Source organism: Fringilla coelebs (assembly GCF_963513975.1).
Source record: "Fringilla coelebs genome assembly, chromosome: 21".
Lineage (NCBI taxonomy): Eukaryota > Metazoa > Chordata > Aves > Passeriformes > Fringillidae > Fringilla > Fringilla coelebs.
The window spans coordinates 7,675,864-7,699,519 of NC_140047.1; the positions used below are offsets into that span (position 1 = coordinate 7,675,864).

Here is a 23,656-nt window from a genome sequence, read left to right on the forward strand (position 1 = left end):
AGGAGTGAGATGTCACAGGTGGGGCCGGGCTGGCACAGGCGGGGAGGGGCTGTCAGGAGCAGAGCAGGGTCCGGGACAGCGGCGCTGCCGGTCCCCGCTGTGTCCCAGCCCTGTCCCCGCTGTGTCCCAGCCCTGTCCCATCCCTGTCCCAACCCGGTCCCCACCGTGTCCCCCCATGTCCAGCCCTGTCCCCACCCCGTCCCAGCCCTGTCCCCGCCGTGTCCCCGGGCCGGTCCCGGGGGCGGGCGCGGGGTCCCTGGGGGCGTGGCCCGTCCTGGCCCCGCCCCTCGCCCCCATCCCCACCCCGCGGCGCGCGGCGGCCCCGCCCCGCCCCGCGAGCCCCCGGCCCCGCCCCTGCGGGGCACTTCCGGCGGAAGCGGGGGGCTTCTTCCCTTTCCGGGCGCGGGCCCCGGGCGGAGCGGCGGGACGGGCGCGGGCCATGGCGGAGCTGGCGCAGGGGCAGAGCCAGAGCGCGGCGCCCGTGGGGATCAAGCCCGAAGGTTTCGTGGACGCTCTGCACCGGGCCCGGCAGGTGAGGCGCCGGCCGGCGGGCCGGGGGCGGGCGGGAGGAGGCCGCGGGGCGCCGCTAGGCCGCGGAGCGGAGGCGGGGCACGGCGGCGGCCCCGCTGCCCCTGTGCCGGGAGAGCGGAGGCCCGGGGCTGTGCCCTGAGGGGGCGGCGGGGCTCTGACAGCCCCGGCCCTGGTTGGTGCCGGGGCAGCAGCGCTGCTGTGCGGGAGGGGGCGGCCCGCAGGCTCTGGCCCGGGGCTCTGGCTGGGGCTGAGCCGGTGCCGGTTCGGGTCTCGGACCGGCCTGTGCGTGGGCCGAGCCACGGAGCGGCCGGAGAGCGGCTGGGCAAGGGGCTGGGGTGTGTGTCCATGAGGAGCGGCTGAGGGAGCTGGGGACACTCAGCCTGGAGAATAGCAGGCTCGGGGGGACTTGGTCACAGTGTCGCTCCCTGAAAGGAGGCTGTCCCCAGGTGGGGGTCGGAGTCATCTCCCAGGCAACAGTGACGGGACAGGAGCATTCAGTCTCAAGCTATGCCAGGGGAGGTTTAGGTTGGACATTGCATGGAATTCCTTCACAGAAGGGTAATTAGACTTGGGAATGGGCTGCCCAGGGAGGTGGTGGAGTCCCCATCCCTGGAGGTGTTTAAGGGAACCCTGGATGTGGCACTCAGTGCGATCCTCTGATTGACAAGGTGGTGATCAGCCACAGGTTGGCCTCCATGGCCTTAGAGATCTTTTCCAAGCTGATTGATTCTGTGACTACAGACCTGGGCAGAGCAGGAGCTTGGCATTCCCTGCAGGGAGAGAGGGAGGGGGCAGTGAGGTGCTCCCCTGAGGAACCCATGAGCTTACTCAGTGCTAAAATGGGAAGTTTCAGTGAAAGTGCCCAGACCTGCAGGAATCAACACCCTTGCCTTCAGTACAGGGTATTCCAGGTGTTGGTGTGCTCCTTGGTTTGTGGAGAGTGGCTGCAGAACAAGAGGCTGCTGCTCACAGCACGGATGCTGTGGCTGTTCTTCACATCTCCTGTGGCAGGTCTGTCTCAGGGGTTTGTTTCATCTCTGAGCAGGTTGCCCTTGTGCTTAGTGGCTGCACATTAAGGAGCTGTAGCACAGCTGAGTGCCAGGAGCAGAGCCCACCTGCTGCTCAAAGACCCTGACTTTGTTCTCTCCAGGTGGGAGAAATCCCCTCCTGTGTCACCCAGACTTTGTCATTTCACTGACAAACTTCTGAGGGAACTGAGCTGGACCCTAAGACCTCTCAAATGCTCTCTGTAATGGAACTGAGGTGCTGTCCCCTCATTCCCAGCTCACCTGGGAATCAGTGGCAGCCAGTCCCTGTTCTGTGCAGCCTGCAGTGACCTGCCCAGGGGCACCTGGTGGTGCAGATCCACACCCTGCCCCTCCCAGGACACAGGAGCTGCTCTGGGGCCATTGATTTCCCTCTCAGCACAGGCTGGTGGGGTGTGAGCTGCTGCAGGGTGAGCCAGGCCTTGCTTCTTTCAGTCACTGGGAAAGTGCCCTGTCCTTGAAATGTGATGTCTGAGCACCCAGACAGGGTTTTGTGCTTGATGCAGTTAAATTGAGAGGTGCTGCAGCTGCATTTGTCTTGACCTGATTCTATCTTACTGAAGGCCCCTCATTGCAAAAAACATCTTATTTAAATATCTGGTAATGCTGCCACCTGATAGCAGTTGAATAACTCATTTATGTAAAATAAAATAATTATTTGCTGTTGAAGTGCAGGTGGTTGAAATTATTTTGGGAGTGTTTCAAGTCCAGAAGAGGCCCTGAAGTTGGTCAGGGGTCTGGAGCACCTGCCCTGTGGAGCCAGACTGAGAGAGCTGGGGCTGTTCAGCCTGGAGAAGAGAAGGTGCAATGGAGACACCAGAGCATCTTCTGGGATCTGAAAGGGCTGTAGGGAAGCTGCAGAGGGACTGGACTCTTCCATCAGGAACTGTAGTGACAGGACAGGGGAGAATGGGCTCAAACTGAAAGAGGGGACATTTAGGTCAGATATTTGGAAAAAATTCTTCCCTGTGAGGGTGGTGAGGCCCTGGCACAGGGTGCCCAGAGAAGCTGTGGCTGCCCCATCCCTGGAAGTGCCCAAGGCCAGGTTGGGCAGGGGTTGGAGCCACCTGGGATAGTGGAAGGTGACTGAGGTGGAACTGGATGAGCATTGGGGTCCCTTCCACCCCAAACCCTTCTGTGTGTACCACATGTGATCAGTCACAGGATAAAGGCTGATGCCTCAGAGCATCCTGGGCTCAAACAGCACAAACTGCAAATGGATCTGACCTGGAGCTGCCTCACTGCTGTCATCATGTTTGTAGGGGGAGTCTGTGAGATCCCAACCCCTGCATGAGGGAGATGGAATAATAAACAGTAAATAATTCTGTGCCCTGGCTGTGGTCACTTATATGATTTTGTTGTTCTTAAGTTCATTATACTTGCTGCAGTTATTCTGTACGTGCTGGGTTTCCATGAGCCTAAAACTGGAAGATTCCAGCAGCAACCTTCTGGCTGTCTCTCAGCCTGGCAACAAGTGTGTTGGGAAATGTGGGCTCTGCACGTGTTTGTGGGAGAGCAGTGTCCTACATTTTTGTGCAGTGAGTTGTTTGCTGCCTGTTGAATATGATTTTTTTCTGTTAGTGTTTGTGGGATGAAAAGAGCTGTTAGAGGGCTAAAATGTTTCCTTCCCCTGTGAAAATACTTGATTTGAGTTCTGTAGAGGCTGGGTAGGAGAGCAGGTGGTCTTCTCTTGCACAGAACCAGATTGTCACTAGTGACTCATTGCCAAATGTCACTGAAAATGCTCTTCATTGCTCAGGTGATGGATGTTTGCCTCAGCACCCAAGCAATCTGTGATGGAACTTCCTGGCTGAGAATCAGGGGAAAATGGAAAGGCAGCTACATCTAATAAATATTTCTCTGGAGGTGATGGCAGAGCTTTCACCAAGGGTGTTTGGTCCTGAGCTGTACTGATCTGCTGCAGCTTTTCTTCTGGTTTTGGCCTTTTTGGAGTATTCCTTTTGCTCTAAGGGAATGAGGGAGCAGAGGAAAGAAATTCAGCCATGGTTCTTGCTTTATGGGTGGTCATCCCTGGCTTGATGTTTGAATCTTTCAAGGTTTTGTGTCACATGTAAGACCAGTAATCAAATTTACCAAATTCAGTTCTCATGAGAGCCACAGCATTACAATCAGGCTGTGGAATACAGTGCTTGGTTTTGAATATCTGAAAAAGGATATAACTTCAGGACAAGGAAGACTTCCCTGAGTAAAGGGAAGTAGCTGCATTCTTCAGAGCCACTGGGATGTGAGATTATTATGGGAATATAAAATAGAAACCTGGAATATATTTGAGAGAAATTACTTTGCATTGCTTTCAGCATTTGTGCTGGACTTGCCTGGATTTTTTGTGGACTCTGAAGTATTTGGGATTTATCAATAATTACTGTTTCAAGGCAGTGCTGGAACTTTGATTTGCTCTGTCCTGCATCTTCTGCACCATGTCTCAAGTTGGTTGGTGGCTCTTAGGTGAGGACAGATCTGTGCAGGTGCTCCCAGCCAGTCTGGCTTTTCTGTGGCATTTTGGGGGGAGAGAGAGAGAGGATGTTTGCTTCCCTTTTGAATAGGATCAGAAAATAAGCAGAGCTGCTTGTACTTTGGACTAAAATTAATTTCTCTCAGACTGTCCTTAAGTTTTGCTCTTATTGATCAAACAGTGTCTTGCTGGGGGTTGTGGGAAGGCTCTGGAGAGGAGAGGCTGAGGCTTGATAAACCTGTGATGTGCCATCCTGGCTACCTCAGAAATGGGGAATATCCTGAGACTGACTGAGAGTCAGCAGGCTGTGTTTGAAATCCCTCTTTGTATCAGGCTCTAACTTTAATTTCTGTGGTGATGGAGGGGTCTTGGACAAACCTTTCTTTACCCCCTTGCAGAATCCTTTCTCAGGCCACCCTCAAATAGATTTAGGCTTTGCCAATTACTCTGGTATTTAGGAAAACCACCTGTGACACGAAGCTTAAATGGTTGTGGATGGTTTTATTGCTTTCTGCAGAGCTCTGGAGAAATTTCTGTCACCCCAACTCAAGTGCTCTGCTGAGTGAATGGGAGGAGCAGCACAAGGACCAGAATAGTCTGAAGGGTCAGATGACAGTGCCTTACTGGGTTTTTTTTATCCTGTTAATACCTAGAATTGGTGATTTTATCTGTTGCTGTTCTTTGCAGGGCACCATGGAGAGGTTTTTCCTAGAAGCTGGGCCTGTTCTCTTGAAAGCTCAATTCTGCAGATATTGGTTTTCGAGTGTGCCCAGCAAAGAAGCTTCATGTTTAAAAGTGGTTTTGTATTACTCTGTGTTTTGTATTGTCATTTATCTGGCTGTTAAATGTATAGAACAGAAGTGCAAGGTATAGGAAAACTTGTATCTCTCACAGAGCTTCATGGATTAATTTGTTTTTCTTGGCTTTTATCAGTGCAATTTGCAGCTGGGGGCTTATGTTGTCCTTTAAAGTCTTTGTTGGAGAGCTTTATTTTGGGGAATTTAGGTGCAGAAGTAGTGATGCTTTTTCCCCAGTGTATTTCAGAGCTTGATAAAATGGATGCATTGGCTTTAAGGGGAAGAAAAAAACCTAAGGCTGACATGGAGCAGGACAAAAGCAGTGGCTAATAGCAGTACATTACTCAAGGTCATTGAGGCAGATAAGGGCTGGGTCTGCTTGCTTTTGCCATGTCCTAATTTTTGTGCTTACTTCCCTGCTGAACTTGTCATAAAAACTGAGCTTCCCATTTTAAGTTGAACATAAGGTGTTAAAATTTATTTTAGCTACTACATGTACTTTGAAAGCTCAGCTCTTCATTTTGCAGGGGGTATTTTCCTGCTGTGGTGAGGTGGCACCGTTGTCTGCCTGTAATCCAGTGGCAGCTGGGAGGCTTTAGAGATAAGGGTACAAGTTTAAATAAAGGGAGAGGGGGTGAAAGGAAAATATCCTAAAAGCTGATAATGTAAAAATTGCTTTAACACTCTTGCTTTGCCCTTTACTTGGAGGATTCTGTGCCAGGGTGATCGTTGTGTGCTGTGCGAGCAGGGGTTCACAGAGCTCCCCTGAGGTGGGAGTAGACAGCCTTGGTGCCAGCACCTCTGTACTTCAGGCTTCCTTCCTTCCCTAAGTCAGCTGCTATCCCCACAGACTGGTTTTTTCTTTTCCTGGAGTGTGTGCTGAGTGATTTCACCTCTAAAGGATCATCCATAACTTGTAAGTCATGGTAAATAACCACTGACAGAAAGAGAGTTCTTGAATAGGGCGTTGAAATTAAATGTCCCAAAATATGTCAGGGTGTGTTATACCTGACACTGTTCCTTTTGGTCTATGTTGTAAGTTACTGTATGAAAGCTGTTAATAGATTGCTGTAAAATACAATTTAAAATTTGTATTTCAGCATTGAAGTAGTAAGAATATTTCATTAAAATTCTCTTCATCCCTAACATGAGGGGAAAGGGCAGAGGGCTGAATCCATGGATGCAGTACAACATTTAACAAAAGAGTAAAGCATCACCTGTCCCTCCCTCCTGGAGAGGACAAGGTGTGTTAATGCTTTCAGAACCAGCTTTCTGGAGACTTACTGGAGATGTTGATGTACAAAATGCTTGTCATGAAAGCTTCACTACAGGATTTCAGCTGGTACCAATGAAAGATTTTATTCTCAAGCTCTGACATTTCTGACACAGCAAAGTTTCTGACTTTCCAAAAGGAGACAAGACAGAATGGACTATAAGGAGAAAATGGTCCAAACTTGGGGCCCTTTTCATGGAAGGCATTGAACAGAATGTTTCCTGTTCTCTTTCTAAAAGCAGTGTCCTCAATCTTTCAAGATTATTTGAAATAGCTTTTTTCCAGTACCCTGTGATTCTGCATCTTGGGCAGTTGTTTGTTCCACTGCAGCAGAAGATAGTGTCAACAACCAGAGCTGCTGTAGATGTCTTTCTGTTGCAGTGAAATGCAAATTTTAGATATCTTTAGATATATTAAAGATATTTAAAATATCTTTGTGTGAAATGCTCTTTCATCTGCTCCTCTTCCTTATTCCCTGGTGAAATCCAGTTATAATGGAGTGAGATCAGTCTCTTGGTAATGATTTGATTAAATGATTTTATTTTTGCTGGAAAAGGCAGCAGTGCTGTGGCATACGGTGTACTTGATACTTGTTCTGTAAGTGCTTTGTTCTGTGCTTGCTTATTCCAGCAAAATACTTTATGTAGGCAAAGGGAGCTGTGAGACTGCAGTTTGCCTGTCCTGGGAGGGTGTAACTGGGGTGCAGCACCCAGGGAATGCACCTGGGTGTTTCTAGGGTGGGTTTCCACCAGTTAGCTCAGAGAGCAGCTGGAAGAGCTTGTGTTATCAGCACCTACCTGTACAGCTGTCCCCCACATGTCACTGGAGATGAGCTTCAATTTTCACTTGCATTAAGTGATGTTTAGGTGTGTGTCTCAGTTTATTTCTTACCTTAGTTCCCTTACTGTGGTACCTGCCTGTCTCCTCTTTCCTGTGAATAAACTCCTTGTATCCTGGCTCAGCAGGGAAGGGCAGTTTACCCTCTGGAAGGCTTGGAAGCAGAGGCACAGGCAGCATTGGTTGTGTGTGCTGTACTGACCACTGCAGGAAGTGGAAACTAGTTCTGGACTGATAGTTTGCCCACTGGCTTTTTCCTCACACAGTAAACAAGAGTTATCCAGTCTCTTTGACAGGGAGTTCCCAAACCTGTCCTTGTGCTGTGTGTTTCCATTCTCTCCCTCTGCTCCCCCACGGGTGTGTGAGTGTGCATTTCTGTGTGTCTGGATCTGCATGCATGCAGCAGGAAGCACATGTCCTCCCACACAGCTCTGGAGGTGGCAGCTTCTCCAGGACAAAGTTGGTGGGTTAGTTTGAACCCTCCTCTTAGCAAGATTTAGCTTGTCAGCTATCCATTGAGCAAATAATCCTGAATATAATGTTCCAGGGCTACTTATGACCAGGAAGAGGAACTGGGTGAATATGATCTTAATTAAGCAAATAGTAAAAGCAAGCAGAAAATTGCTTGCTTTACAAATGAAGCACCTTGTTACAAATCCACCAATATAGTAACTACCTGAGAGAAGATTGGCCTGGGGTTAAAGCTTTATTGGGAGAATAAAGTGTTTAATTGTGGTGGTGGCTGATAATGATATTATCCCCTTTTTATAGATTGCTGCTAAAATTGGAGATATTCCTCACTTGAATAATTCTACAACACTTGTGGACCCATCAGTCTACGGTTATGGAGTGCAGAAACGGCCCCTGGATGATGGAGGTAAGCTGGCTGTGATTAGTCAGTCTTGTGCATGCAGCTCCTGAAATTCATCTATGAAGGCAGTTGTCTGTGTTAAGGATGGAAAATGCAGCTTTCTGTGTGTAGAAATTTTATACAAGATGCCCTGTGCTGTTTACTCTTACCTAGATTGCACAGTGTTCTTAGGCACTAGTATTAATGTGAAGCAATTCTTTGTTAGTTCATGACCTTTGGGAATCAGCAAACAAACTGTGTCATTTAAATCTTGGTCTGTGGTAGTTGAGGGAGGGAGGAGGATTTGCTTATTGGGCCTATTCTGGAGCCCACATATAGAGCATCAGGTGTACAGAGTACATGTTATTCCCTGATGGCCCTTATTTTCTGAGAGCAGATCATGTGTAGGGACAGTATTACAAGTTTTCCTTTCCATTTGTTTCCAGTACAGCCCAGGAGCTGAGTTGCTGTCAAGTTCTGGTTGCTTTTTACTTGAATTTTAAGGAGAAAAGGTATTTATGTAAGATGATGCAAGTTGGAAGGAAACTTCCAGTATTTAGTTTTGCTTTCTCCATTATTATTTGAGAATTCTGAAATCTTTGAAGAATTTAAAATTGGCCATAGCCGAAGGATAATTTATTGCATGGAACATAACTGGTAACTGTCATAAGTCAATATTGTATGAATTGTTACAATTCTAAAATAAGCCACTAGTTTCTTATGTTTATTAGAACAAGAGTTTTTTAGGTTTTATAAATCTAATTATATGCATTGTTACAACTGTATTATCTGCTGCTGTATGGATGCAAAGAGCTCACCTTTTCTTGTGAAGAAATAAAAAGCATGGCTGTGTCTTCCTTTTTGCTATTTCCTCTGGTATTTTTCCTGACACTCGTAGCCCTGCAGGGTGATTCTCTCCCCCATGAACATGTTCAGCAGTACTGAGGAGATAAGCCAAGCTGCTGCCTAGCACTTCATTTTGAAAAGAATTTTTTTCTGCCTGATACAAAGGCTGAAAATAGTTGCACGTCTGCTCCTCGGTCTGAAAAAACATGCTGGTGCATGGGGAGAAGTTTCTTTCATGTGGAGCCTCTGGCTTGCTAACATTACTGTTTTCTGAACACATGCCACCACCCACTTCTGTTCTCTCCTCTTGGCTCTATTTGAGCAACAGGTTGCTGCTGCTCCTTTGGTTTGGTTTCAGGAGAGAAGGGATTTATCTGGGTGAGCCCCCATATTTTGTATCTTTGTTGAGAAGCCAGAGGTCTGGCATTGCTGGTTCTGCAGGCGAAGGTGCTGGGCAGCGTTGAGGAATGCTGAACAGCTCTGAGCTTAGGGATGTGGCTGTGTGTGAAAAGGAGTAAAAATAGCCTTCTGGGAACCTGTCATTCACAACATTTGCCCTGCCTGTGTTTTTCATTGGTTCATCAGACTGAAGTGGAGCTCTGACCTCCTGACAAAATGGGTTTTAGGAACTCGTAACACGTGAGTTGGTCGTAGTGTTTCAGTGACAGGTTGGACTTTGTACTTAAACTTGTACTGATGAGCCCTAGAACTTGGTGAGCCTTGTTTGTGTTGGCACAGACCATGTCAATGCAGTAGCAGTCTGGGCTAGAAAAGTGCATTGCTGCTAGTTCCTTGTGCTGTGTAGATAACTCCATGGAATGGGTGTTGTTCCTGGGAGAGCCTCCCAGAGCGGCTCTTCCTGACTCCTGCATCAGCAGTTGTTCTGCTCACCCTGTCCTCAGCACTAGACCTTGTTTGTAATTATTTTTAAATGCTGTGTTTGCCCTTGGGTTGTTCATACACATCTCTATATAACTTTGTCCAACTCCCCTCCCAAAAATCTGGTCTTTGAGAAGATGAGAAATGACAGAAGCAATATTTTAAAGGGCTGAAATTTTAAAGAAGCAGGAATTGTCAGGGTAGGGATAAAGGGTTGTAGCAATTCTTTCAGCTTGGGTCATGTTGGGTTCTATTTCTGATGGTATTATTAAGTCCTGTACTGATATGCAGCTGTGTGATGAATTCCCCTGTGCTGTTCTTTACCTGCAGCCTGGCAGAGCAACTCCTGAATCTGTGTGTGCTTCTTGCTCTGTATCTCTTTGTGGTGTGATCCATATCCTAGTCTTGGGCTACCTGCTCTTGCTGCTGTGTAATTAAATGTCTATAATGCAGCCTTAGCTTTAAACATCTGGAAGATGGAAGTTGCTTTTAATAGGACACTTAAATTAGGAATGCACTTCCTATTTGGATGATTTTTTTTAGTTCTCTGTTAACTGCAAACAAGGGGTGTTGGAATTTCATGCCCACACTTCTCTCAATTTTCTGCTTGTCTGTGAGGTACAGTTTGGAGGTGATGTTGTCAGGAAGTGATTATGTTGTTACACATGCTTTAGAAATGTTAAAGTGCATTTTATAGTGGATTGGATGCATTCCACTGCTCTGGATGCATTGGGAACAAATCTGGTGGGAAATTTCCCTGTATACTGCATGCTCACAGCTGGGTGCAGGTCTCACTGTTTCCTTATCCCCATGCAGCTCTTGGGAATGTCTTGCTATTCCTAGTAAAAAATTGTCTGCAGAGGAAGTGTTTAAGGTGACAGAGAGCTGTCTGTCTTTCGGGACAATCTAATTCTTCCCGTCTGTTTTTGTAAACAGCTGCTGCTGCTGTGGCTGCCTGATGCCAGCTGAGGAAGTGGTCTTGAGACAGGTGTCAGTGCATTGATCAAAACAAATTCAGCTGCTTTTCAAGCATTTCCAGGAAAAACAGATTTGTTATAGTGTCAGAAATCAGGATGTGTGAATGCTTTTTTGCACTTCCCTTAACATAACCCTGATCTGAACTGAGGAGCAGCAGGATCAGCCCTGGAAGCCTGGCTCATTGGTGTTAGATGGAGCTTGAGACTGATTATTTCTCTTTTCCCTGGCTTCTTTTTTTCCCCTTTCTGGAAACAACTTGAAAGTAATCCTGCAAACAGCTGTAGTGCAGGGAAGAGATCAGGTTTATTTGTACTGCTCCTGGGAAGTCACAGCTGGCATTTCTGTGGCCACTTGCAGGGTTAATGTTTCTCAGTGAAGGGGAGCACTGGGGACAGGTGAATCTGAGCTGCAGAGGGACCTGGTGGCATCTTGCCTGTGGCTGCTGCTGAGGACAGACCCCAGCCCACCTGTTAAGGGCCAACTGCTGCCCCTGGCCTCTATTCTAATTAAAAGATCCCTCTAATTATCAGCACAGATGAATAAGTTTGTTTAATGCTAAATAACCTTTAAAGCAGCAGCCTCCTTTTGTTCAAAGGAAGCTGGGATCTAGTCTGCTGCAAAGAGACTGATGGACAGAACATTACCCTTTGTTTGGGCTGCTTTAAAGGAGTGTCCTGTGAGATCCATAGGATTAAGCAGCAGCATTACAGCTGAAGGCTGGGGCACCCTTTGAGTCTGGGAAAACAAAGGTGAGAGACCTTGGAGAAGCCTCACACCCCCCTCTCTCCACTCCTCTCTCCTCCCAAAGCTCCTGTGGTACATCCAGATCTGAAGATGACCTCTTCTGGTGTAGTAAAATTTGATTTTAGTAGAACCGAGGGCTCAAACACGAGATGATCCTGCTGTACAGAGTACTTTATTCTTTCCCTCCAATGTGTTCTCAATGAAAATAGTGGTGGGCAGAGGGGAATTCTATCCCTGTCTTACTGCTGATGAAAGTCAGTACTGATGCTCTGACACATCTGCAGCAGGAGTAGGACCAGGGCAAAAGTCCAGATCTCTTGGCAAAAGATTTGGTTTAATACACAGAATGCCACTGTTCTTCAAAATTGTAACTTTACAGATGGCCACTTTTTTAAATGAGGTGGTTTAAGGGAGGGGAAAAAACCTCCAAAGATTTGCAGTGAAGTCACACACAAAAATTATTAGGGTTTGACTATTTAATTCAAGAAAAACCTATCAATATTTAATGATGGAGAATTAGGATAACAATCTTTGTAGCTTTCTAAAATTTATGATGATCCCATTTTGGCACTAAAGTATGAAAAGCAGCCCTCTTCCACTGCTCTCAAGGAGATGTGTTGCTCTGATTTTATTCTAGCCATGAAGATATTCCCAAGGAGATTGTATATTCCCATCATGCACATTAATTTAGTGGGAGGCACTGCTCTGTTTTATGGGGTGGAAGAAAAATCCACATTTGTTTTGAGTGTCTGTTAGGTAGAATTCAGTTAAGGTGAAGCGTGAAGCAGATTGAAGAGTTATCAACCAGCAGGTGCCATTAATAGGAAATTGTGCTGATTTTATTCAGTATTTTTCCTTATTTGCAGTAAAATGACTGCAGTTACAGTTAAATTGTACTGAATAGATGTAAAAGGGGAAATATGTATGTGGCTTGTCAGAGTTCAGCCCCCTCCTTGGTGTGAAGGGAGACAGTGGAATGGTGCATCAGCTTTCAGTATTGTGGCTGCCCCAGCCCTGCCTCTCTGTTAGTCCCTGTTTATCAGAGAAAAATGGACATGTTGGAGAAGAAATGGACCTTTAGGTTGTTGGAACTGGGAGCCACATCATTTTTTCCCCCTCAAAACAGAGAGAAATCATAAACTACTTGAAGTAAATAATTTCCATTACTCTCCATTTGCCTTCAGTTTCAATTTTTTGAGAAGCTGTGGAAGGAATGGTCTCTCACATAAGTTACTATGGCATAATTTCATAATTTTTCCATACTAATTTGTACAATAAACATGCATTAAGGTTGATACCTCCCTGTGGGGGTGAATGTCTTACTCTGTCTGGATTCTGCAACTCAGAATGGGTTGGAGAGACATTGCTACCTGCATCTAAAGCATTAATTCCCTGACTGATTTAACTTCCTGTGCTGGTACAGGTTTCCCATCAGAAGTTGGCTTTTTCAAGTGTAGGATTGTGTTACAAAATGAAGGCTCTTCCCTTCCTTGCATGAACTTGGGGAGTTGATTATAGGATGTGTATCTGTCTCATAATTTGTGGGCAGCGGCTGCAGCGGAACAGATTGCTAAGAGAGCAGTTCTGGTGAATTGAAATGCCAGGTGGAGATTTAAATACAGCCTTTGCAGAGTTAAAACCACTCTTTCTGGCATCTTGATAATGAGTGGCCTTGGCTGTGGCAGCCCCACACTACACCAATATCACCAGACCTACTGTGTGGAGTTGAAATTTTCTGAGTTTGGTTGTATTTGCTCAGCTCTGTGGTAGAAGCTTATCAGCCAGAGCAAATATTCCCCATTACATCACCCACCTTTTTCAACTGCAGTATTCACAATTGTCAAATTAGAGCTTTTCATATTCAGGGTGAGAATATGCAAAGACAAATCTAAGGGAGTCAATTAACACAGCAGTTGTCTTATCGCTGAGCTGGAGACAGTAATAAAATAGAAACATTGTCAATATTTTGGTCCTGAACTAACATGGAGTATTGACACGCAGCAGAAATACACTATTGACTCTCTTTGTCTATTTTCTTTGAGTAAAGTGTTTGGCCACAAACTTGATGCATTTTTCTACCAGATTTAGAGAGTGTGGGATGCATCCACTTTCTATCCCTGCCAGCTGATTGCCAATTTATTTCAGGTCAAAGAATGTGCAGCTTGCTGCAAGGTAGTTTGAAACAGCATCTTTATTGTCACAGCTCCCATGTTGGCCAGTTTCATTTGTTTTGTTCCGTGCCCTCCAGGCATGCAATATAATCTTTCAACTGGTTGTTAGCACCAAATGGTCTGGGTTTTAGCTGGTTTGCTGCAGGCAAAGTCCAGTAGAAAGCCCAGCAGGGCTCATGTTCCTACTTTGCATGAGTTGGTCTAATGATATTTTCGCCATTAACATTTGGAAGAAAGATCTAATCTGTGGGGGCTGGGGGGAGAAGTCTGTCTCAGGGTTGTCAGTAGGGAGATAATTGCTAATCATAGATGGACCACCAGCTAGCATGGCAGAAATGCCTGGAATGTGCTCAAGAACATGTGTTTTGCTGGGTTGAAACAGTGTTTGGGTGCCACGAGGTTACTTAACAGCCCTATTCCTTTAACAGGTCTCCGTGTAAGTGGGCTCCATGGAGCACAGATCAGAGACACAGAGAGAAGTATGTGCCAGCCGTGTCAATGCTTGGACTGAGGGAATCTTTGAGGCTGCTTGGCTTTTATTCTTGTTTATTAATACACACTGGTCTCCTTCAGATTTCTCTCCCTCTTCCCCCCTCCCCCCCTTTTCCCTTTTTTTACTACTTTGGGCTTAATTTGGGAAGGGGGGGAGGTTAGTTGCAGGGATTTGGATTTGGGCAGGCAGGATTTTCTCCCATGACTCTCAGCATGGGGAGACACGGATCAATTCCCTATCCTGTGTTCAGCTGGACACTGGGCTGTGGTGTGTGTTGATCAAGAAATCCCCTCCTGTTTTGTAGCACATAACGCATTCATTTCAGCCACTGAACCTAAATTACTGTTTTGCTTTTCTTTCTTTTTTGATGAAACGGTAAGAACTCTTTTTCTATAGGGATGAAGTTAGTTTATCCGTGCTAATGCTTTGATTTTTTTCCCTTTTTTCTCTCTCTGCCACAGTAGGTAACCAGTTAGGGGCCCTGGTACATCAAAGGTAAGCAGTGGGTTATGTTTTATTATTTATTGATCAATTCTAATTGTTTATTGATCCACCATCTGTAGTAGTGTTAGAAAGTCAGAGGTTGAGAATGTGGAAAAACTGTCAGCTTGGGTTTTCTACAGTCTGGGTTGTTTGTTCTGATGAAAAAAGAGGAGTTGATGTGAAACTTGGATTTGGTCTCTGCAAATCTGCAGGACTGAAAAAAAGAAATTCTCTTTCCTTTCCCTTCCCCTGCCCTGGCAGGGGCAAGACAGAAAAAGTGAAAAAAGATCTGGCATTTTGGTGAGAGGTGGAAGTATCAAACAGACACATGTTACTGTTGTTGTTCTTATTATTTAGTTTTGTTGGTGTAATATGACCGGGGATGATTCCTTTGTCAAAGATGGTTTGGGAAAACTGAAGCAAGTATGACTTGTCATCCAGCAAGTCTCAGCATCCTATAAAAATGTAAAATTCTCAGTTTTTCTCAAGTCCTACTCTTGAGGAGTTTTCTGTGTTGTTTTGAAGGGAAGAACATTTCTAAAGCTGGATTAGCCTGAAGGTGAATAGTAGTGCATTTCCATCCTAAGCAGCTGTTTGGGGCCTCAGCAGAAGGGACAAACAATGTGCATGAAGGCTGTAGAACCTTAAATTTTTAATGGTTAAGTTAAAGCTAATGTCCTACTAGAGCATCCTAGAAAGGGGTAGGCAGTTTTAGTACTTCATCTGCAACTTAGCTAATCAAGTCTGGTGTGTCTTTTGCACCTTTTCTAACTGATCTAAAGCAAAAAAATGGGAATATTTTAATATACCTCTCTACAAAACCTGCATTGAACTTAACTATGCAGATGTTTTATTGCTTTTGAGATTGCTGAGCAAATTGTATATAATGCATATTTGCAAATTCCACGTTCATGGTGTTGTGTTTTCTGCAAGACAGAAACAGCTAAACAAAAAAACAGTCCAAGTTAATTCCTTTCTGCTTGACTATGGTCAGGTCTTAGGAAACTGCTTTGAGTGATTTGTTTTGAAGCAGACACATTGAAAATGTCCAAAGAGCAATAGGTGTGGAAGTCTAGAGATAATAAGAATTCAGAGGATAGTTGAAGACAATCTTAATTAGTTCCAAGGAGAAGAATTATAAGGACAAGCAAGTGAAAAAGAGTCCCAAACCTGTGACTATTAGAAGGGGAATTTCATGTCAGGACTGGCTGTCGTTGGTGTCTCCTGGGAAGAGAATATCCAGAATCACTGGGCAGACACTGATGCTTGGAAGGTCCAGGCTCAGTGATGAGGAAACTTAGGGCTTTTTTTGTTAATTCTGTCTGGAGCAAGAATGACAGAAGGAGCTCCATTCAAGATACCAGAGATAGACTGGAAATGGATCCAGCATGGGAGGAATTGTGTGACCATCAGAGGTCCCTTCCAAAACAAATGATTTTGACAGTAATGTGCTTTTACTTGTGTGTGCAGAGCCCCTGTGCTGAGCCCAGGCTCCATGGCAGGGCTGTAGTTCCTTCCAAATTGTTCTTTGTAATGACTTTGGGGTTTTCTTCCTTTTTCTTTTTCTTTCTTTTTTTTTTTAGGGCTGTAATAACAGAAGAGTTCAAAGTGCCTGATAAAATGGTTGGATTTAGTAAGTACCTTGGATGCTTTTGATGCTTCTTGATGTGTTTCCTGTGCAGGAATGCTGTTGATTCTGACACAAGTTTTTTGTGCTTATTAGCCTTGTATAAGCCTTTTTTAATGCTGTCTTAACAGCAGAGGGGAACAGAGGATCTGTGTTTAAAATCCAGATGCAAACTTCATGGAAAAGCTTGGTGTCCCAGTAATAAGAACAAGAATGTTTGGTACAAGTTACTGGGCATTTTAGTGACTTTCTCTTTTAAATTCCCATTAGCACAGTACATAAACAAGTCAAAAGTGAATTTATTTCCCTTCATTGCAACATTTTACTTGGAGTATGCAAAACTGTGAGAGTTGAGGAAGGAAAACAACACTTAAATGTTAAAATATGAGTTGACCAAAGGCAAGTTAAACAGAATTTTAAATTCCTCACACATTTGCTGCAGGGAAACAACCAGACCAGAGTTTTTCCTAGATTTGCATTCCTGATGCTGTTCTCTTTCAAGCTTGATCCTAATTTCTCTCTTCCTCTTAATGATCATTACTCTGGCTTTCAATGGCACCTCCTGCTGATGTGTTACTGCAGTGATTGCATAGACTCTTCCACTGCTGGCTCTCTGTGTATCCCTTCCAATTTGATATATGGAGAGTAAAGAGGAAAATAACAGGCCCTGCTAATTACCCCATAGCGCGCCAAGTTTTGTCCCGACTCTAAAGCTACTGTAAGACTGGAACTCAAATTCCTACAGGGGAAAAAGCTCCCTCCTCTCCTGCCAAACCTCTTCATTTTTCGCTCCTGGTGCTACACATGGAGCATGTTGGCCCTGGGAGAGGGGACCTTGCAGGCATCAATCTCTGTGTCTCACCCTGGTTCAGGGCTGGATGGATACAGGGGGATGCAGCCCCACAGCTGAGATGCTTCTTTGGGAGCATCCTGAGCCAGGAATACCTGGTTGACTTGACAGCTTTTCTGTTTTTGTAGTCTGGGAAGGGTAGGAATGGTGATTGGCACAGCCTGTGCTCTGGGTGTCTTGTTGTGAAACAGCAATTTAACTCTGAGAGTTAAGGGAGAGGGATATTTGTGCTGCCTGGAGGTCGATAGAGCATTTCAGGATGTGGTTCTGTCTGAGTGCAGACAGCCAAATAGCATGTCCATTCAAAAATGGCAGTAAAATAGGAATTATAAAGAAACAAGTCTTTGCCTTTTTTAGTACCCCAAATAACTGGCTTATTGGTTCAGGCTGAACAAGATGTACTTAAATTACTCTCCTAGCATCACCCAGACTAGTGCCTTATTTCTTTCATCCTTATTTCTTTCCATTCCTGTGCCAGACGGGCTTTTTTGGTTTGTTTTTCCAAACAAAGAGAATAATGTTCAGCAGTATTTTAATGTTTTTCTGCTATGATAAATTTGGTCATGCTGTGGATGCCTCTTCTGCAATCCTGGAGTGAAACTGTTCCTTTATAGACAGCTGCAGTGGAGTAAAAGGGGGAAGGTGCTCTGCAGTTTCCAGGAAAAACAGTTTGTTCTGATGCTTGTTGCACTCGTTTCAGTAATCGGCAGGGGAGGAGAACAGATCTCACGGATCCAGATAGAGTCTGGCTGCAAAATTCAAATTGCTCCAGGTAAGCCCCTCGTTGTGTGGTGGACAGGAAACCTGTGGTGAGCAGGTTTTACTGTCAAAGGGTGCTGTGTCCACGAGATCAGGTGCTTTCCATGCTCAGGGTGTGTTATCACCATTACCATGGATACAGACAGCCATGGGAGAGCTGTTGTGGGACCCACCTCCCAACCAGGGTAGAAACAGGTTGGTCAGGTGGTTTGGGGAATGGAACTGGCTTTAACCAGCAGATGGTTGCAGAGCAAATGAACAATCCATGTTGTGCTTAGACCTGAAGCTGCTGAGTTTTCTCACTTTGCTCAGCTCTGTGGTTTGCCTCTGACTGGTCTGGTCAGCTCCAGCTCCTGGCGGAGGACATGTCAGCAGGGTTGGCAGCAGCTTTCCATACAGATTGCTTTGCATCATAGAAATGAGACCATTCATCCAAATGGGATCATTTGGTGCCAGTTTGCTTTGGGGAAGACTGTGCTGCAGTGCTGTGCAGGGAACTGTTGATCAACGTTATCTGAGTTTTTACCACTCCTGGGGAAGGCTTTAAAAGAATGCAGACATCCAGTAAATCATTTAAAATATGTTGATCCTGGATGTCTTTGAATTCTTTAGCATGCTATGTGTGCAGGTGGGAGGTGCTTCATGGTCACTGAAATAGCTGCCACACTTTTAAAACTCCTTGTATGTTTTCTCCTTGTTTCCTTTGCAGACAGTGGCGGGATGCCCGAGAGGCCCTGTGTACTCACTGGGACACCAGAGAGCATTGAGTGAGTTCTGATTTAATTTCTCTTCTTTTTCCTTCTTTCTCTTCTCCCTAATGCTGTGCTCTGTCAGTGGTGCTACTTGGTTATTAGCCACACCAGCAAATGTTGGCCTAGAGAAACTTGAGGGTCTCTGGAGCATAGAACCTCTTGGTCTGATGCTTTAAACTGTGCACCTCAAAGGCTTTTTTTCCACTTGCAGTTTGACTCCTCTGCAGAAATTTCCTTGGAATTCCCCTCCTCAGGGTGAGGTTGCTCTTAGGGCACCTAGGATGCAGTTTAGTAACTGCAGCTTTCCAGGATACTGAGCTAAGCTCTTGAAGGGCACTTCTCTTCTCCCATTCGCTTCCCTGCTCCAATTGAGATGAGCATCCTTCCAGCTGAAGAAGGGCTGCATGAGGCCTCCAAAGCCTGTGGGTGCCCCTCCAGGATACCCTGGAGGTGTTGGTGTTGTTGCAGAGCAGCATGATGCCCACTGGGTGCTTGTCTCTGCGTTGCTGCCAACAAGAAGCAAAGGACTGAACCCAAGTCTTGATTCTGCTCCTTGCATGGTAGAGACACGTGGCCAGCCAGCAGGGATTTCTATCTTTAGACCTATAGAAACTTTAGGGACAGTGTTTCCTCCCTCCCCCTTCCCAGGAGCTGAGTTTGAGACTCTCACAAACCAGTTGAGGACCTCCTGCTGGAACTGGATCCAGGATCCTCAGGCTTACAGGAACACACTTAACATATGGAGCTGCTCTTTCTCTCCCCAGCCTTTGGGTAGGTGGGTTTTTTAAAATCCATCTGGAAATCTTTGAGTTGCGTTTGAAAATACATTGGTGCAAAGATTGTCTCTCTAAAGAGAAGACATTCATCATTCTTCCATTCCTAAAGAGATCTAAGGGTACTTAAATCTCCTTATTCTGCCATAATACTGCAAGCAGTGAGCCCCAACAAATATAATTGGCAATCTCATATTATAGGGCAGGCAGTGTATTCTTGCTGATATTGAGGTGGTTTTTCCCCTTTAGCAAAGGATATTTAAGAACAAGAGCAAAATAGTGAAAAGCTGGGATGCTTCATGAGATGCAGTTGTGGGAAAATGGGGGAGAAGTGTAGTTAAGACTTCATGCTTCTGAAATAAGCAGTTAAATGTACTCATGTCCAAAGCTGTCTTTAAATCAAATATGAGTAAATCTTAGAAGTGAGACTCTTAAATTTGTGAAACAGAACATGGACATGGAATTAAGTGAAATTTAATTTACTTTTGTGGTAAAATTCTTGACAAGTTGGTTGTTTGAACTGTTTTTTCCAGGCTACTTGTAGAAAAAGAAAATAAAGTAAGGAAATCATTCTAAGTGTCAGACTTCTTTGAGAAGAGTTTTGTGAGGAATGTTTTCATTAGTTATATGCAGTGACAAACTAATAGGGTTAATTTCCAAGTGACCCCTTCTCATCTGAAATATGTTGTGTATTAACTGTTGTGGTCTCTATTGTCACTAAAAGAACTTTGCACAAAATACAAAGGCAGATGAATAAAATGTCCCAGGACTTTTCCAGAACATTTGAAGCAGGCTTCCAGAAATTCCACCTTTTCCCTTTTGTTGTGAGAAAGTCAAGGGCAAGCAGTGCTCTGCTCTGAGTGCAGCCTCAGTGCCCCACCCCCTGAACTGCCTTGGGGGAATGTCTGCTTGAAGGGATGAGTTTGTACTGGTTCTTCAAATCTCCAGAGAGAATTCAGTCATCCTTAGGGTGCCTGATACAGCTTGGTGTGAAGTGGAGAGAGGGAAAGATGCTGCATTAGGCTGTACAAGGAACCAGTGAATTTCTGCTGCTTTCAGAAGGGTTGTGGGACAAGGGCAGGAATGGGATGTGCTGGTATAGGAGTCTTCAAGATGAAGGGAAGCCCTGTCCGTTACCTCTGACATGCTAAAGACTTTAGAGAAGGGATCTTTAATCTCCCAAATGCTTCTTTGTGTGTCTCTTCTCACCAGGAGTAGAAGAACCCAGTCTTTCACTGGTGGCTGCTGCAGTATCCCTGCCTTGCTTCGTGGTGTAGCTTCAGCACCTACTGCTTGGAGCAGAGGCTGTGTTAGGACAGTGTTCTGGTGCTGCTGGTAAGAGCAGGTAGAGAAGAGCAAAGCAGTTGCCTGTGACTGATCAGAGAATGGTTAATCCATGGGCTGTGTTAGTATCAGAGCAGTGTGTGTCTTTTTGTCTTGACTGAGAAGAAGACCAGAGCTTGAGTTTATTATTGTATATATGTTAGAAAAGTTAAAACCTAGAGCATCTTCATTTGAAGCAAGCATCCCAAATGCTGTAGTTCAACTATTGTCCTTAACTTCCTAAGAGGTCAGAGCATGCTGCTGCTCTTCCTTTTCTCTTCCCCTTCAAAAATCAAACTGCTTATAAATAATCATGATAGGGGAAAATAGCCATCAGAGAGTTTAAAAAAAAAAAAAGGGCAAACATTGTGCTGACTATGGTTTCCTCCATCTTTCCACTTCTCCTCTCCCCGATCGCTCTCCATTCCGATGGTTCCTGGTCTCTTGGGCACATGGAGCAATGTTGTCTAATGGTTGTTTCCCTCGATTCTTTTCCAAAGACAAGCAAAACGGCTTCTGGGGCAGATTGTAGATCGCTGTCGGAACGGACCTGGTTTTCACAACGATGTTGATGGCAACAGTACCATTCAGGAGATTTTGATCCCGGCATCCAAAGTGGGTCTAGTCATCGGCAAAGGAGGTGAAACAATAAAACAGTTGCAGGTGCGCAAGATGCATTTCCTTTAGGGCTCTCTTCCCTACTGCAGCTTCTCTAGATCCACTGGAACAGGCTGAAATGGAGAGCCTTGAATGCTCTAACCTTCTCCAGACTACTCTTCTGCCTTCGGAGATTGGACTCCAGTCCAATCTCGTGTTACAAAATCAGCGTGGCCCCAGCTACACAAGTAGTGGAGTTTTGCCAGAACTGCGACAGAAACCCGTGTGCTGTAGATAACACTTGGTGTGTGCTGTTTAGGAGGGGATCCCTGTAGCCAAGGAAAGGCCATGTCTGCTCTGCTCTGCAGTATTTTTAATGCCAGCCATGCTCTTGTAGAGTGCTCTGCTTCTCTTTTGTTGCTGGTCTGTGGTAAAGCTGCCATATGTCATCTTTTTTTCTCATCCCACCCCTTTCTAATTAAGTGTTGTGTTATGTATAAACTGTGTTCCTGGACGTTCTTTATTCCTCCATCTGGTACAAGTTTTTAAAGAATAGAAGGTTGTAGCAAAACACCTAGGGTCAAAAATGGAGGGGTTTTAAGTGCCCTTATTAGACCTCTGTCATATAGTTTGGAGGCTGGTCACTTAATAACTGTTACATGCTACACGTTTTGGAAAGGGCTGGAAGGTCAGTAGTTGAGGTGGAGGGGGTTGTTCTTGCAAGGATTTCAGCTGTTTGAGAACCTCAGGAGCAGTGCAGTTTCTGGCAGTCCTTTACGCTCTAGGACTGTTCCTGAATTTGTGCGTTCTGTAACGGTGCTGGTTTGACCTTCATAATGTTTAATAACCAAAATCTAGTCCCTTGTTTTAGGGACTCTGCTTAGAAAATTGCTCTGTGCTTTTTCTTCAGGAGCGAACAGGTGTGAAAATGATTATGATCCAAGATGGTCCTTTGCCTACTGGAGCAGATAAACCTCTCCGTATTACTGGAGATGCATTTAAAGTACAGGTATGTAACAAAAGCAAACTGGTTCCCCAAGAGAACTGAGGAGAAATTCAAACCTGAGTGTATTTGTGAGCACCTAATGGAGTCAAATCCAACTGTAAATGTAATAATCTTTCCTGGTTTTGTTTGTTCTGTAAGGTTGAGTAGAGCAAGTTAAAACAGCAGAGTAGTTTGTTTTACAGCATAACTTAGGAGCTGTCACTCCACATAAATACTGCACATGGGTAGGAGTAGAGATGGGGGGGAGGGTTTGGAGAAAGTAGTTTTGAAATGCTTTCCAGTCTGTGTGACAAAAAATGAGAGCTCTGTGTCACTTGAGCAAATGGGTTCTTAGTGACTGACTGAATCACACGTTTGAGACAGCAAACCTTTCACAAAACTACCTCAGACAGCCAATCGACGCAGGTAATTAAAAACCAATCCCACAACAACTCCTGAAACCAAGGGGTTTGCTTAATATTGGTGCCTCAGTCTCCTTGTGCCAGGGTTCTGCAGATGTAGATGTACCTGTGGTTTGGAAAAAAAACCCCATCAGCTGCAGACTGGGGGATGGCAGCGTGATGGGAGCGCCTGAATTAGAGCATTAAAGTTTAGCCACAGCACGTTCCACTTCTCAGCAAGTGCCTTTCATAACTTGCTAAGTACTTAAATCTAGCTTAGCATTCCTGTCTCCAATAGAAGTAGTTCTGTTTCATAGGATCTCCCTAATCATAAATTGCTGCAACAGTTGGTGTTGCTCAGACATAGTATTTGGGTAGTATTTTTCAAAGCTCTTATTGCAAGTTCTAGAGTTAATTCTTTCCCCCCTGAAATTCTTACTGTGGAGGTATCACTGTGCAAAAGGAGTTTAAAGACAGTCTGGCTACTTTTAACCAAGTCATACTCTCAGCGTGGCCACTTCCCAGGTGGCTTCTGCTGTGCAAGATTTGCTGTTGTCACATCTTCCATTCAAGGAAACATGGAGACTGCACAGGCTGGAAGATCTTTGAGGCACTTAAAGCTGAGCACACTTAGGAAGTATTTAAGAAGTGTGATGAATCCTTGGGTTTGGTGGGATTCTGTGGATGCTGCAACAGTGTTTCTTAACTTCCTCAAATCCTTCTGAAATCTCTCCATCGCCCATATTTCTGTCTTGGCATCTCTGAAATGTCTTTGAGTTTCTTTCTGTTAAAAATACTTGGAGGACATGGGAAATATGTAAAAATGAAAGGAGAGAGATTCACCACTGTCCTCAAGCTTGGAAATAGAGCAAAGGTGTCAAAAGCTTGACTGGTGGTAGTGAGAAACAAATGCTGTGGTTTGACATATAGGCTTTTTTTATTTTGTTGTTGAATACTGTTGGCTGATTTCCAGGGTAGACTTTCACTAGCTGGGCTTGTGAATGGCCTTGAGTGCAGTCAGTAGATAGGAAAAATATCCATTTGTCTCAGAAAATGTCTTGCTGGATTGCTGCAGACTTGGGTTTGACTTCTCAGAGTCAGGAAGCTCAGTGGTGCCCAGCAGCCTCCTTGCTATGTGCTCTGTAGCTCTTAGTGGGTATGACCTCTGCCATGCTACCAGCAGCTTCT

At 45.1% G+C, this 23,656-nt stretch overlaps 1 protein-coding gene across 8 annotated transcripts in view; it reads left to right on the plus strand.

Annotated features, from left to right (window-relative positions):
* The first annotated feature begins 405 nt into the window (after positions 1-405).
* FUBP3 (far upstream element binding protein 3) overlaps positions 406-23,656 on the plus strand; it is a 39,246-nt gene continuing 15,995 nt past the window's right edge. For 2 of the 8 annotated variants that reach the window (XM_084219706.1, XM_084219711.1), the window contains exons 1-9: positions 406-532; positions 7,729-7,834; positions 13,854-13,904; positions 14,380-14,413; positions 15,985-16,034; positions 17,579-17,650; positions 18,347-18,404; positions 20,986-21,148; positions 21,993-22,091. In XM_084219706.1, coding sequence (XP_084075832.1) covers positions 440-532; positions 7,729-7,834; positions 13,854-13,904; positions 14,380-14,413; positions 15,985-16,034; positions 17,579-17,650; positions 18,347-18,404; positions 20,986-21,148; positions 21,993-22,091 — 726 coding nt within the window. In that variant the 5' untranslated portion in view covers positions 406-439. Of the gene's footprint in view, positions 533-7,728; positions 7,835-8,301; positions 8,320-13,853; positions 13,905-14,379; positions 14,414-15,592; positions 16,035-17,578; positions 17,651-18,346; positions 18,405-20,985; positions 21,149-21,992; positions 22,092-23,656 lie in introns of those variants that run through there. The other 6 variants (XM_084219705.1, XM_084219710.1, XM_084219707.1 and 3 more) reach the window with 5 other exon arrangements.